This window comes from Astyanax mexicanus, chromosome 11 (assembly GCF_023375975.1).
Source record: "Astyanax mexicanus isolate ESR-SI-001 chromosome 11, AstMex3_surface, whole genome shotgun sequence".
Classification (NCBI taxonomy): domain Eukaryota; kingdom Metazoa; phylum Chordata; class Actinopteri; order Characiformes; family Acestrorhamphidae; genus Astyanax; species Astyanax mexicanus.
Genome location: NC_064418.1, coordinates 4,934,728 through 4,949,627, shown reverse-complemented (window position 1 = coordinate 4,949,627; position 14,900 = coordinate 4,934,728). Strand labels below are relative to the sequence as shown.

The following is a 14,900-nucleotide window of genomic DNA, read 5'->3' as shown; positions in this document are numbered from 1 at the left end:
AAATTAAAAATCTCTGGAATATAATCAAGAGGAAGATGGATGATCACAAGCCATCAAACCAAACTGAACTGCTTGAAGTTTTGCACCAGGAGTGTCCTCCAAGTTATCCAAACTCAGTGTGTAAGACTGGTGGAGGAGAACATGCCAAGATTAGGGCTGCCACAAACGATTATTTTTATAGTCGACTAATCACCGATTATTTTTTATGATTAGTCGACTAATCGGATCATATGTTAATTGAATATAAAACACAGTTTATCACAATAGAATGCAGCTGCGGAACCAACATTAGATTTCAGCTATATGCTAACTAAAAATAAAAACAATTAAAATCATAGTTCATTAAACCTTTAATGAAATATGCAGCTTGTTGTAACAGACAATTATTTTACTGTTATAAAGTTATAAAGTGTTATAAAGTGTAAACAACTGTGTAAAATAAGGATAAGGCACTGGCATTTATGAAACATCTCAACCGTGAGGTTGTTTGAACTATTATGAAAAAAAAGTATATTAATAAAAAATGCCTCTCTGTCCAGATATTGTGTACATTACCGTACACAGGGCAGCGGTCTGCACAGATCTGATTGGCAGAGGAGAGCGTTTGGTGATTTTACACCACACATGACTGATCTGTGAGTTTACTGCACCGAAAAGCACTGAAAACAGAAGCCACTGTCAGAATGAAATCCTTCTCTGTAGTTTATCGGTTTGGGACGGCATTTGTGACAACGTCTGGGTCCAGATCCGGATCGCGGTCCGCCTATTAGTGACCTCTGTTTTAAAGCTATCAAGATGAGTAAGTTAAGTACTAAGTTAACGCTCTGTTTACGCTAATTTTAGCAGCTAAATAGCAATTTAGCTTCTTCGTCATTTAATCAGCCACAACATGCCTCCTTTTCAGGTGCTCGTGCATCGCGGTTGTGCTGCCGAGGAAGGCAAGTTCTTCATTGCAGATATTGCATTGCACGCGCTTCACTTTTATTTTCTTGGTGATCCCACACTTTTGAGTTCTGTAGCGGGGTAGCCATGAAACCAGAGCCTGTCTGTATAATGTCCTGAGATGTCGTCCACTACCTACCCCGGTTTCCACTACTGCGCATGTGCGTCCAGGACAGAAAGGCAGTCGCAGCAGTTTGGAGAGAAAAACAAAGAAAGAAAAAAAAAAACGACTAATCGACTATTAAATTAGTCGTCGACTATTTTAATAGTCGACATAATCGTGACTAGTCGACTAATCGTGGCAGCCCTAGCCAAGATGCATGAAAACTGTGCTTAAAAACCTGGGTTATTCCACCAAATACTGATTTCTGAACTCTTAAAACTTAATGAATATGTATTATTTGTATTATTTGAGGTCTAAAAGCTCTGCATCTTTTTTTCATTTTATGCAAATAAATGCTCTAAATGACAATTTTTATTTGGAATTTGGGAGAAACTGTGTTTGTAGTTTATAGAATAAAACAACAATGCTTATTTTACTCAAACATATACCTATAAATAGAAAAATCAGAGCAACTGATTCAGAAACTGAAGTGGTTTCTTAATTTTTTCCAGAGCTGTATATTCATTTGCGCACATAAATCAGTGTTTTTTCTGTTAATAATCCCTTCTTTATGGCTCTAGGTTTGTACCCTCCCAGGGCAAAGCTAGCCATTCAGAAACATCTCTCCCTGCTGAGCGATAATGAGCAAGCAGACATCTTTGAGCGAGTGCAGGTAAGCTCAGGCAGAGGGTATTTTAACAGCAATAAACATAAACAGAATAAAAGCTTGTTATTATTTAGATATAAATATATATATGTATAATTTTTTTCTGCTGTGCAGAGGTTGAAGCCAAGTTCAGATCAGGAGGAGAACGAGCTGGTTATTCTTCACCTCAGGCAGCTGTGTGAGACCAAGCAGAAGACCCACGTTCATATTGGGGAAGCTCCTCAGGTGAGGCACACGCACGCTCATACAAAACAGTAATAAAGGCCAATCCAGCTTCAGGCCCCCCACACACATCTCTCACCATCTCTCACCCACTCACACTGACTCACAGGAACTGGGACAGCTGAAGATGTGACCTGCTTCTAATTGGATAAGACAGCTTTTGAATGTCATCAGGGTGGATTAGAGCACGGCTCCCGCTGCAGTTATGAATCTCAGACTGTGTGAAATAGTACATCCTTGATGGGATTCAGGTAGCGTAGGGAAAACTAATGAATGTGTCCTTTATCATTCGTCTCTGGTCTGATGGCTTAAAGAAGAGCTGAAAGAACAGGAACAGTAGAAGCTGTTCCAAACATAGCACTCTTATCAGGCTTCAGTTCACCCAACTGAGAGAAAAGTAAATACCAGAACTTCCAGATATACAAAATTAACCTTGTTCTGGATCAAAATTAACCTTGTTACACTGATGACACTGTTTCTTCTTTAACAGGGTTCCCGCAGGTCCTTAAAAAGTCTTAAATTGTCTTAAATGTACTGTAAATTTGTGTTTAGTACCGGTGGGAAAGCACATACTAACATTAGCGACACATTACTGGAGAGAAAATAGGGTTAGCGTAAAGCTAGCTAACATTAGCGGAGAGCTAGCTAACGTTACCAGGGAGAGAACTAAGGGTAGTGTAGAGCTAGCTAACGTTACTGTGGAGAGAACTAAGGTTAGTGTAGAGCTAGCTAACATTAGCTGTGAGCTAGCTAACGTAACCAGGGAGAGAACTTAGGTTAGCGCAGAGCTAGCTAACATCAGCCGCAAGGTAGCTAACGTTACTGGGGAGAGAACTAAGGGTAGCGTAAAGCTAGCTAACATTAGCATAGAGCTAGCTAACATTACCGGGGAGAGAACTAAGGTTAGTGTAGAGCTAGCTAACATTAGCTGTGAGCTTGCTAACGTAACCAGGGAGAGAACTTAGGTTAGCGCAGAGCTAGCTAACATCAGCCGCAAGGTAGCTAACATTACTGGGGAGAGAACTAAGGGTAGCATAGAGGTAGCTAACAATTTTAAATAACTTTCTTTTTGTTCGCTGAAAAAATGCTACGTCTTCTCTCACGTCACATTAAGCAAATAAACAGTAACTCTGCATGAGCTTTGTGTTCTGTTCAGAAGTGTTTTATCTGTACTGGATTTCTTACCTTAAAATCAACATTTCATGCAATTTGACCAGCTTTCCTGTTTATTTATCTCTCATCTATTTCTCCTCTGTAACAGAATACCTCCAATAACACTGCCTCCGACACGGCGGCTGGACGGAATAAGCTGGACGTGCTAAAGAACAAAGCCCGCAGCTCTCTCACCAGCTCTCTGGAGAACATCTTCTCACGGGTGTGTGTTTGAGTTTGTTTTGTCCTCACCCGTCCAATTCTGTGTCTCTCACTGGTAGAGAATAGGGATTGACCTATTTATTCATGTGTGGTAGCTTAATAATACCTTTGTGTACACTGTGTGTTTTTAATGCCTCTTCCATCTGTTTTAATATTTCCAGCAAAGTGAGAGAGAGAGAGAGAAAGAGAGAGAGAGAGAGAGAGAGAGAGAGAGAGAGAGTGTGTGTAACTGAACGTTTGTGGACAGTTTTTATTCAGTGCTTCTGCCAAATTCAGGGTTCTTAAAGGACTCATTATTAGATACCATTAGATGTTGGATTAGGGTGTTGGATTAGAATGTGGATTTAATTGCATTCAAGAACGATTCTGATTTGATTCACAAATGCCAAAAATGTATTTCAGACCTACCAACATGTAGCTACACATTTTGCGTAATATGCGCACATTTTGACCTCCTAGTTCGTTTATACAATTTCATGTTCTGATGTACGCCTATTATTAGATCTCGCATTAACCTCATGTTCTAATAAGTTTGTCAGTGTAAGTGTGTGAGTGGATGATCGTGTAGTCGATTATTAAGCCTATATAGAGCCATCCACTACTATCCCTCGCTTCGTTTTCCTCCAAACTGTCGTAACAGGGTCACTGTGCTGAAGACTCTCAGACACTCTCTCTCTCTCTCTCTCTCTCTCTCTCTCTCTCTCTGTCAAACACACACACACACACAGCTGATGGAACATTTCTAATAACGTTTGTTTTCTAAAGTAGGTAAGAATGAGCAGCTATAACTATACTTTTACTTTTCAAGTAAATAGAAATAGTGTCAGAGACCATTAAACAGCTGGATTCATTATGGTTCTTAGAGATACTTTACTTTAAAAGTACCAAGTTGTCATTCAACCAGGGGAAGTAAATCCAGTATAGAGGAAAAAAGATGCATCAGAATTCATTAATAATCATTTTATAATTGCCTCTAAATTGTAATTCCATTAAATCATAAGTCCATTTTGAATGGACGCCATTTTGGAGAATTTCTATTGGTTCATTCATCATCAATTTTGTGCACAATATAAAGAATAATTGACAGATTTGTATTGCATTAGATTTGTGCTTATACAAGCAATAATAGTGACAATAAATAAATAAAAATAAGCTCTGTTTGTTTTTTTTTCTGTTTATTCCAGGGGGCTAGCAGAATGCGCATGCGCCTGGGAAGCATGGGCAGCTTTGATCGTGTAAGTATCTTTTCTTGACTTTACTCCCCCTCAGGCAGTGTGTGTGTGAGTGTGTGTGAGAGAATTCCTGCAGCTGATAGTTTACTCCCAGTTCAGTCTAAGAACACTCTCTGCAGTACGGGCTGTGCTTCTCTGTGGTGTATAGTAAATAGCAGTGTGTGGGATATCTTACCAGTATTTATTGGCAGTATCTATTACGCCCACATAGACATAAGGGGCTAAATGTTTGCTGAGTCCTCTCTGTGCCCAGTTCTGTCTCTGTCTGGGAGCTAAATAGCTTCTGTGTGTCATTAGTGCGAGAAACATGAGGTAAGCGTGAGGCGGGACCTCCGAGGTTTTCCTTGCACCTGAAATCTCACTTCGCTCAAGCAGACCTGTGAGTGTGAGGTTCACTGTGGTTCACTCTGGAACACATGGTACCTCTGCTATCCTACATTACACACACTGGCGACTGTTGCTCAAGTCTCCTCCCATGCAGTGAGGCCCATCAGCCACTCTTCAGAGCAGCAGGGGTGGGGTGAGAGCACGTGCCTCACCCCACACTCACAGGAGACTTTGTGTTGAGGAATTCTAGCTAGATTTAATGGAAATTGATACTGCTAGGATTTGTTTGTTGGGGTTCATGCAGAGGTGAATTCGTATCACACAAAGTAATGCATTTTGTAATTTTTAACAAGAGTATAAGAATGATTAAAGGGCCAAAATCTGGGGGAAAAAATATTGTTTTGGGTTTTAAAGGATTAAAGCATACCAGTAATTCCCAGTCCTTATAGATCTAGACATTTGCATCAGAAGACAGGGATTAGAACAGAACATGAACATGATTTAAAACCATTAAACCATTAAAAAAAGATGTTGGTCAGTTTGACAATCCTTTACTCAGGTTTTTGTGGCAAATTTAACCAAACATTTCCAATATTTTACGTCCCAGTTTATCATTATCATTGTTTCAATTTATCATGGTCATTGTCCCAGGTTATCATTATCATGGTCTCAGGTTAGCATTATCCTTGTTCTAGGTTAGAGCTGTAATCATTGTTTTAGGTTATCATTATCATTGTCCCAGATTAGCATTGTAATCATGGATGGAAATTAACTGTTGAATATTGAACATAAAGACAGTAATTCAGTTCATTGCAGTCCTTTTCCCTTATGTATGTTTTCTGTCTGTCTGACTCGAGCTTATCAGAGTGCACTGCTGACATGAACTAAGCACTTTGTGTGATATCTCTCCTGCAGGCTACTGCTAAGAACGCTGCCTCTGTGGCTTGTTTTCTCCCATTATGTAGTTCAGTTTATCAGTGTTTTTCCCAAATTTAGCCTTGGCTGTGGCTAGCTGGGTAGGGAAGTTGGTGTGTGTGGTGTGTATGTGTGTCTACGGGGGTTGGTGGTGGTTGTACTGGGGGACGTTGGCTAACAAAAATAGATTGAGAAAACACTGAGCGAGAGTGTTGCACAGCCGTTGCTGTTTTCCTGGCCTTGCTGAAAGCTGCATGACGGGAGTGTGGGTTCCGGACCCTCAGCACAGGGACAGGAAACAGAGTGAGGAAGAGGGCCAAAGTGGGCTTTTCCTATAGCCCGTGCAGTAAACATGCTCAGAATATCCATTGTGTTCAGGTGCACTTCTACTGACTCATGCTTGTGTGATACCGCCAGTGACAGGACACACACCATTAGCATACAATAGATCACAGAGCATGTGTGCAGTCACGCTGCCTCCTGCCCGGCCATTTCGGACCGTTCTAGCGCCCTGCGCTACACGCTGAGACTGCTGGGAGAGGACTCTGGGTGAGTGGAGACTGGTCACTTTGTTTGTCAAGTGGTTTTATGTGTTTGTAGCCTAAAGGTGATCACTTGTACATATTAAGTGGGCAAGGCATTGTGTGTCAGTTTTAGAAAGAATTGACTCATATTGAGTGATTTCTCCAACAGCTTGAAGGCAGAATGTGGAAGAACTTCTATATTGTTATTAAATTTATAGATATTGTGATTATGATATGCATTACTTTAGATTAAAATATTTTTAATAACTTGGTTAAAAATCAGATCTAAAATGATATAAATCATAAAATGTTGTGGGGCAGCCATGGTCTAATATTGCGGACCAGTCAGAATGTTATGGGGCAGCAGTTGCATAATGTTGTGGGGCTACCATGGCCAAGGTTGTGGAATGGTGTAGCCCAAAGCTTGGGCAGTTGTGGTCTAGTGCATTGTAACTAATGTGACTAATATTGTGGGACAGATGTTGCCTAGTGTTTGTGAGGCAGCCATGGCCCAATAGTGCTAGGCACCCATGGCCTAATGACTGTTGGGGCACTCAAGGAGTAATGCCTTGAGGCAGCCATGGTCCAATGTTGTCAGGCAACCATGGCCCAATGTTGTGAGGCAGCCATGGCCCATTTTTGTGAGGCAGCCATCGCCTAATGTTGTGAGGCAACCATGGCCAAATGTTGTGGCAAATCCGGGGCAGCCATGGCCCAATGTTGTGAGGAAGCCGGGGAAGCCATTATTTTGGGAAGACTTGTCTTTTTGTTGTGGGGCAGCTGTGGCCTAATTTTGGATGATCTTAATCCTAATCTATATATTTGTAAATTGTTGGATTTATTTGCTCAATAAGGATTTTTATACTTAGCATCTAGGCTTAGTTTCTTACGCATGAATATGTATATATATATATATATATATATATATATATATATTGCTCTTTATAAACTTATTTCTGACCTGCCCATCTCACGTCTAACCATCCAGCAGGACGATTCTCCCGGCGACTCACCTCCAGGGACCCCTCCAGGTTATTTGGAGGAGGACCCTGATGCCCCTCAGTTCCGTCGGCGGGCACACACCTTCAGCCACCCGCCAATCAAGAAGAGGATCTCTTTCACAGACGCCCCGACCCAGGCCAAAGCCCCCCTGCGCAGGCAGCACTCTGTCGCTCCTGAGCTGCTTCAGAGCAGGTAATACATCACTTCCTGTCTCCTGCTCACATGATAGACACAAGACTGTGCATCTGCTTATCTCAGGGCTTAGTCAGCACATAATGTGGACTTGATCTTAGCTGCTGATATCCTAATTATTAGAACATGTCCCTACCACACAGTGACGGCCTTATCTGAGAGCGCACAGAGATATTTAGCTGATGTGGTGAAGATTGAACATGTCGTTAGGAAGGATGTCGATATCTGTAACTGCTGAGTAATAAGGTTTATTTCTTCTTGTTTTGAGAAAGACTAGGCTTTTACACACACTTTTATTCCGCACAGACATTTCCCTTTATTATCATAGGTGAAAGGTAATTGAGTTTAGCATGTATGCTAACATATTTAATGAAGAATGAGGCATGTCGCTGTGTAATGCTGAAATTGATACTAATAATTATTTTACCAAATCAAATCAAATTAAACAAATTACCAGATCTTTAACTCCATGGGTGCACGTTTGATTCTGACAGAAATCCAACACCTAATGATTAGTTTAATTTTAATAACTGATTATTTGTACAGTTGAAATGAAGGTAAGAATATTAAAATTAAAGCTCTCAAACACTTTTATAGAATCCAGTGTATAAATTGTATAGTACATATATATCACCCTTAAAATATGTTTTTTTTAATAATATGTATTATTGTCATTATTAACAATTGTATTATAGTCTCTGCAGTAATAGTAGTATGAACCAGGTACAGTGACAAGAAATTTGATATGTTTGCTTTTGGACAAAAACCTTTCATTTTCATTTTTGCATCTTGGCAATGTGAATCTGGCAGTTAGTTCTTTACATTGTGCCCAGATTTACACATAACTAAATAAATGGATTATTAGAATCTTCCTAAATTACTTGGAATTAAGTATTTGTACATCTTCAATGTATATAAAGCATAATTGACATGCTTTACATTTGACTGGAGAAGCCAATCACTAGAAAGTGGGATGCAGAACAGTATAATTATACACACTGCAAATATTTCGTGTTTTTAAAATGGTTAGAATGTTTTATTAGTATATAAACACACATTTTTTATATTTTTATATACTGTAATGTAATGTCATGCAACTATAGAATATTAAATAAAGAATGTATAGTGTTATGAACCTGAAAATCGTCACAATAATTGCAATATCGATTTATTGTACAATAAATGTACATGACCTTAAAAATATTTGATAATCGTGATATTGTCATATGTAACAGTGAACAGTATTTTAGCCAGTCATGCAATATCAATATCTGTGAATCCATACAGAGGAGTATACAGTACAGTATACAGTATACTGGACTGCAGTAGGTAAAGAAATAAGTTTATAATTTCCAAATTAATTATAATTCATTATTAATTCAAATTTTGTGGTCTTTAAAAAGGGTATACATGCTTTATTTTTTGCTATTCTGTTATCATTATGTCAGTGGCATTAAATAGTCTTAAAATGAAAAAAAAAATATTGTGTATCGCAATAATTTCTGGGATGATATATCGTCCACAAAAAGTTCCTATCGTGACAGGCCTAATTATATTTTTAATAGTTGGTGACTAATGATTAATACTAGAATTTAATTTTATTTAATAGAATATTGAACAACCTGAAACCTGTTAGTGAAGGAACTGCAGCATCAGGTCCACACACTGATAATGAGCCCTCTTCACCGCTGACTGTAGTAATGTATGTTTGTTGTGGGCCTTTTTTTAGCCCCGTCAACGTCACAAGACAGCGCAGCGTGTCTGAGGGCGAGTCCTCCTTCAGCCTCCCCTCCTCCTTCAGCACTTCCACTTTCCTGAAAAGTATTTACCAGGGCTCGCTCAGCTCGCTGGCCTCCCTGCCGGACAGCGCCAGCCCAAAGAGGTGAGAGGGGGTGCGTACCGGCGCCCCCCACTGTTCCGGGGCGGTGCAGTAACCGTGCCCCTGGTTCACGGGTTCAGCGCTGGGATGGCAGCAGTCTTCTCTGTGTCTGTCTGATCCTTAACCCAAAGGCTTTCGTCAGTTCGCCTCTCTGCTCTCCTCTCTGAGAGGAACTGCTTCTCTCGTTTTCTGCACTGCTGGACCATTCGTCAGCAGGGGGAACCGTCAAAACTTTTTATGACTTTTTTTTTTTTTTTTTTTAACTGCATGATGCTTCCTTTTGTACCTTTTATACAGATAAGTGCACAAATTTGTATTTAGTATAATAATATACTAGAACTACAACACTAACCATTAAACTCTGTACCGTACTTAAAACAGCATGTGTTAATTCTCACAAACTGGTACTGCTTTCTACTAATACAGGCCTCACTGTGTTTAATTACCACACTCAGCTTTCTAAAAATATAACTGTTTTTTAAATGTAATAACCGTTTATTTCCACTAACATAAAAATTCTGATTTAGTTTTTTATATGTTTAATCAATATGGTCTAGTTGACATTTTATACGCTGATTTATGATGGTTCGTTCCATGATTCTAGTTATATCAAATTTTTTCCCTTTTTATTTCATTTTATTGGTTTGATGAAATGCTTATTTATACAAGTAACTTTAAAGTAAAAAAGAAATAGATCCAGAATATGTTTGAAACAAAATATCATGTAGTTTAAGTCTTGGTATTGGAAACTATTTGAAGTTCAGGCAGGTACCAACACTTTATGAGTTCAGAAAGAAAAATGAGCTTAAATTGATTTAATTGTCTAACTTTTCCATTTTTTGAAGGAGGCTCCTGTTGCTCATGTAAGCCCCAAGTTTCCATTTCCCATTTCTGTCTACGGTTGGGGTGGGCCATATAATAATACAAAAGAGTAGTGTGGCTATGGATTTTAACCCTAAACTAGGGATGTACCGAATATTTGGCAACTCAATAATCATTTATAGTGAACAATGACTAATTTATTATATTTATTTAGTCATATTGCGGTGTTTCCTGTAACATTAGGATTTTTTTTTTTTTGCAAAATTATTAAAATTGCACTGCTAGCTAGCTAATTGTGTGACCTAAAATAGCACTACTAAAATAAATTCATGGTTAGAATAGTACTGCTGAGGTCTATGTATTGTGCTTTGTTTTTATGTCTGATAGTTTCTGATTTGCAAAAATACATACATAAACTATTTTTAAAAAAGTGACAAATTTATTAAAAACTTTTCAGTATTTGGTATTTCTACCAATTTTCTGCTTTTGGTCAAATATTTTCATATTCGGTGCATCTCTTTCCTAAACCCACTATAGCAGGCCTGCCCTGAGATAAAGAGCTCAGCTTTCCATGCAGGGATGAGCAAAGAAAATTATTTTGCTGTCCCATGTTAAATATAGAAGTATAAAGACTTGTAATAATATTACACCTACTTATGATACACAGTTTATAGAGTCTCTATTATGCCATTATCTTATTTTATTAATTCATTTTCCAGAGGATTTTGTCATCCAACTTTGTACAAAAAATATTGTTAAATAATTGTCAGGGAAGACTGTCATTATCTTCACATATAATGGTAACATCTTTTTGCCATTATTGCCCACCCCTTCTCGTCAGACACATGGTTACATATGTGTGACCCAATAACCCTATATAGAGAATCAAGCCTTTCTTCCTGATTTAGAGCTGCTGTGTGTGACTAATACAAAGTTCAGAAAACAGAGTGACTGCTTTAAATAGATTATTGAAGTGTTTTTGCTCTAATCTGATATTTTTCCATTATATCCCTGGATTATCGGATGCATTAGAGGCACAGTCAAAGTGTTCTTGTTTTTCTATTTTAGTTCCAATTTCCATTTCTGCTGGTTGAGTGTCCCTTTGAGTTAATTTTAGGTAGAAAGTGCCCTAAACAGACTACAGTGGAAGGGTGGTTCTTGGCCTTGTGGTATTTTATATTTTTATATTAAGTTAAAATTGACTTTTTCTTTTTGACTAATTGTTACATTTTTCATTGTTATATATTAATGTATTTGTGGAAAATGAACAAAAAATGGTGAATTTGATATATTCAACATATATTCTCATCAGAACATAGGTTGGATTGAGGATGGTTTTATCGGTGATTATAGAATGTGCTGTAAAGATCTGCTGCTTCTTAATTGTGCTTAATTTAGGTAACGTAGGCTTTAACCAGTAATTCATGCTTAAAATATTTGTTTCCTTTCTAACAAAAAAATGCATTGTATGCTGTTTTGTTGGTGTTGTGTATGTTGCTTTAAACTTGTATTATGAAATAATTATTTTTGTCTCTAACAGCCTCTAAATTAGACCCTGCAAGTTCTATGCAGTTCTATGCAAAAATATTTTCTTCTTTGCCTAAAAATATGATGCTGGGAAAAGCATATATATTTACTGTATGTAATGTAAAGATTTCAGTATATACACTACCGGTCACAAATTTTAGACCACCCCCTTTTTTTTTTCTTTTTTTTTTTACCATTTTCCTGTTTTCTACACCTTCAGAAGACTCTTGAAAACTGGAGAAAACTGGTACAGCTAGAGGTCTGGCTGACCCACATGGAAACAGCTTTAGCCTTTAGCTCAGCTTAACATGATTGGACTAAGTCCCAGTTTCAGCAGCGAAGAGAAGGGAAGAATTAGAGTTAGTCTGACAGGTGAAGAACTGCAGTGATAAGTCATTGATAAGATAAAAAGCAGCTTTTCTGGTTTATACAGCACTGCTGTTACTGGACTACTTAAAGAAATAGGGGTGTTCTAAAACTTTTGGCTGGTAGCGTATGTACAGACCAATCAGCCACAGCATTATCAACAAGTGGGGCACTGAGTGGTTCAACGGGCTATAAGCGCTGCCACTATGATCGGGAGATCTCTGGTTTGGATCCCGGTCATGCAGCTTGCCATCAGCTGACAAAGACCCTGGGAGAGCACACTTGGCCTTGCTCTCTCTCTGGGTGGGTAGATGGCGTTCTCTCCCTTCTTCACTCCTAGGGTGATGTTGATCAGCTTTAGGCATCTGTGAGCTGATGTATCGAGTCGCTGTGTCCTCTGAGGCTGTCTTCATATGTATCGGAGGAGGCATGTGCTAGTCTTCACCCTCCTTGTGTTGTTTTATCACCAGCGATGGAGGAGATACAGCTGAGTTGCAGCTAAAAGGGAGAAATTGGGAGAAAAACATGAGAAAATATAAATAAATTAAAAAAAACATTATCACTACCTGCCTAATATTAAGTAGGCAGAATAGTTAGGTAGCACCAACATGTTAGCGTTATATATCTTTAGACAGATGACAGTGGATGAAGATAGGTGTGTTAATGTTATGGCTGATATGCACATTGAACAGTCAGCGTTTTGAAACTGTGTAGAAGGTCAGATTATTTTCCTGGCATCTAGTCAGTAACGATTTCAAGGCAAAGACTGAAAATGTTTTGTGGTAGAATGTAAGAGGATTTGCTGTGTGTATTCTCTGACCCTGTGTGTGTGTATATGTGTGTGTGTGTGACAGTAATGGAGAGGGCAGGAAGAGGACACTGTCTGGCTGCAGCAGTGACTCGCTGGTGGTCGTGACTCCACGCAGAGTGTCCTGGCGTCAGAAGATCTTTCTCCGAGTGGCCTCGCCCATGAACAAGGCTGCGGCGTCCACGGCTGGTGTGTAAATACACACAGAGAAGTGTGTGTACAGACACAACATGACCACTTTTCTACCCAACATCATGCTGTTTACAGTCAATAGTATAGAGCAAACCATGTGCTTTTTAAGAATGATTGTCAGTATAGTAGAGATCTGTGTAGAGAATGTACAGCTCATTCCTGAGCTCAGGGTTTTGTTCACAATAGACTATTTCTTCAGTGTAAAGCAGGAGTTTTCTCAGCCCGGGAACCACAGATTGCTCAAACCACATTCGTAGATTGTCAGAGATGAATCTCATCCACATTTAAAGGACTATTAGGGAATATTTTTTTTCTGTAGTAACCCATAACTTAAAGAAATATGTGTTATATTTAGACACCGCCATTCCCCCAGTCTAACTTCCACACTCAGGGTTGCCAAGTATAGACAGCAGGCTAAAGAGTGTGCTACAGCCATGGAAACAGGAGAGCTAGCTATTTTTCTGCTAAACAGGTAATCACTGAGCTTCAGTAAGGTTGCTGACCATATTTACCACCACCATTAGTTTAGGACAGACAGGCATTTTGGACATTGCAATCTGCAATGAAAGCATTGTGTAATTAGAGGACTCCTACTATTACTGATATTCAGTGATTTAATATGTAATCTGTTGAGTTTGGGCACTTATGGACACTTTGTGAGTGTAAACTTTGTGAGTTAGCCATTTGCCCAACTCCCACTGCTCTTCTCTCTCCAGCACTTTGTGCTATGCGGTACTGTTCCCAATTAACAATTAGTCGACAATGAAATTTGTAGTTGATTTGTTATATTGACTTACAGTTGCATTGTACAGTTGCATTGTAGACTTATTAGCATTGTGGCAAAAAATAATTGAAATGCTAAATAAAACAAGATTTACGTTTATGTAAAGTATTTGTATTCTATTTAGTTAAATAATTTATTAAAAATGTTTTTTTTTAATTTATTTTTTTTAGACATGGATGGCCATGAGCTGCTGCCACTCTCTCCTTGTGCCTTAGACCCCAGGCAGGACGCTCTGGCTGGACTGCTGCCCTCAGAGCAAAGCACAGGAGGAGAGACAGGCTGTCGCACTCCAGCTGATTACAGAGCACTATGGAAAAAAGCCATCCACCAACAGATCCTTCTTATTCGCATGGAGAAAGAGAACCAGCGACTGGAGGGTAAGTGTCATATACATACACATACACATACACATACACACACACACACACACACACACACTTACATACACACAGGAACACATCAATCAGACCGTGTTCCAATTTCTATTACATTTCTGTTACTGCCTTTCCAGAAAAATTGAGGCTGTTATTGAAGCAATGGGGAATAAACTTTCTGTTAATACACCCAATTTTTGAGCCAGCTTTAAAGGCACACTATGTAACTCTTGGTTGGTTTTCTTACAAAATAGTTGTGCTGCTGTTCCTCCTGTTCCTCCCCATCCATGCATTATTGTTCTGAGCACAGCAGGCTGACAATTTTTTCATAAGTTTTATGGCTTATAAATGTGACTAGATGTTGTATTGGTTTCTGATTCATGCACCTCATTGTAAAATACATTTGAAACTTAATCTTTGAGTTTAATATTTAGTAAAAAATCTTGAAACTTGCAGAAAAAGAGAGAAATGTTTTTAATGTCACTTAAATCTGCAACATCTGCAGGATCTGTTGCTTTTTCCATTCGGACAATGCTTGCCCAAGGTTCACTTCTTTCTCTGTCAAGAGCTCTTCCTGTTCCTTGCTTTTCCGACATTGATTTTCGCTGTTTTCTCACCCCTAGCTCATAGCCTGCCTCTTACTCTCTA

At 38.9% G+C, this 14,900-nt stretch overlaps 1 protein-coding gene across 2 annotated transcripts in view; it reads left to right on the top strand.

Annotated features, from left to right (window-relative positions):
- Positions 1–14,900, top strand: part of tbc1d4 (TBC1 domain family, member 4) — a 54,356-nt gene that overhangs the window by 22,442 nt on the left and 17,014 nt on the right. Inside the window, exons 6-13 of one of the 2 annotated variants that reach the window (XM_022680619.2) lie at positions 1,627–1,718; positions 1,827–1,937; positions 3,196–3,309; positions 4,493–4,543; positions 7,295–7,500; positions 9,230–9,382; positions 12,949–13,091; positions 14,049–14,255. In XM_022680619.2, the coding sequence (XP_022536340.2) occupies positions 1,627–1,718; positions 1,827–1,937; positions 3,196–3,309; positions 4,493–4,543; positions 7,295–7,500; positions 9,230–9,382; positions 12,949–13,091; positions 14,049–14,255 (1,077 nt within the window). The remainder of the gene's footprint in view (positions 1–1,626; positions 1,719–1,826; positions 1,938–3,195; positions 3,310–4,492; positions 4,544–7,294; positions 7,501–9,229; positions 9,383–12,948; positions 13,092–14,048; positions 14,256–14,900) is intronic. The other variant, XM_022680621.2, reaches the window with a different exon arrangement.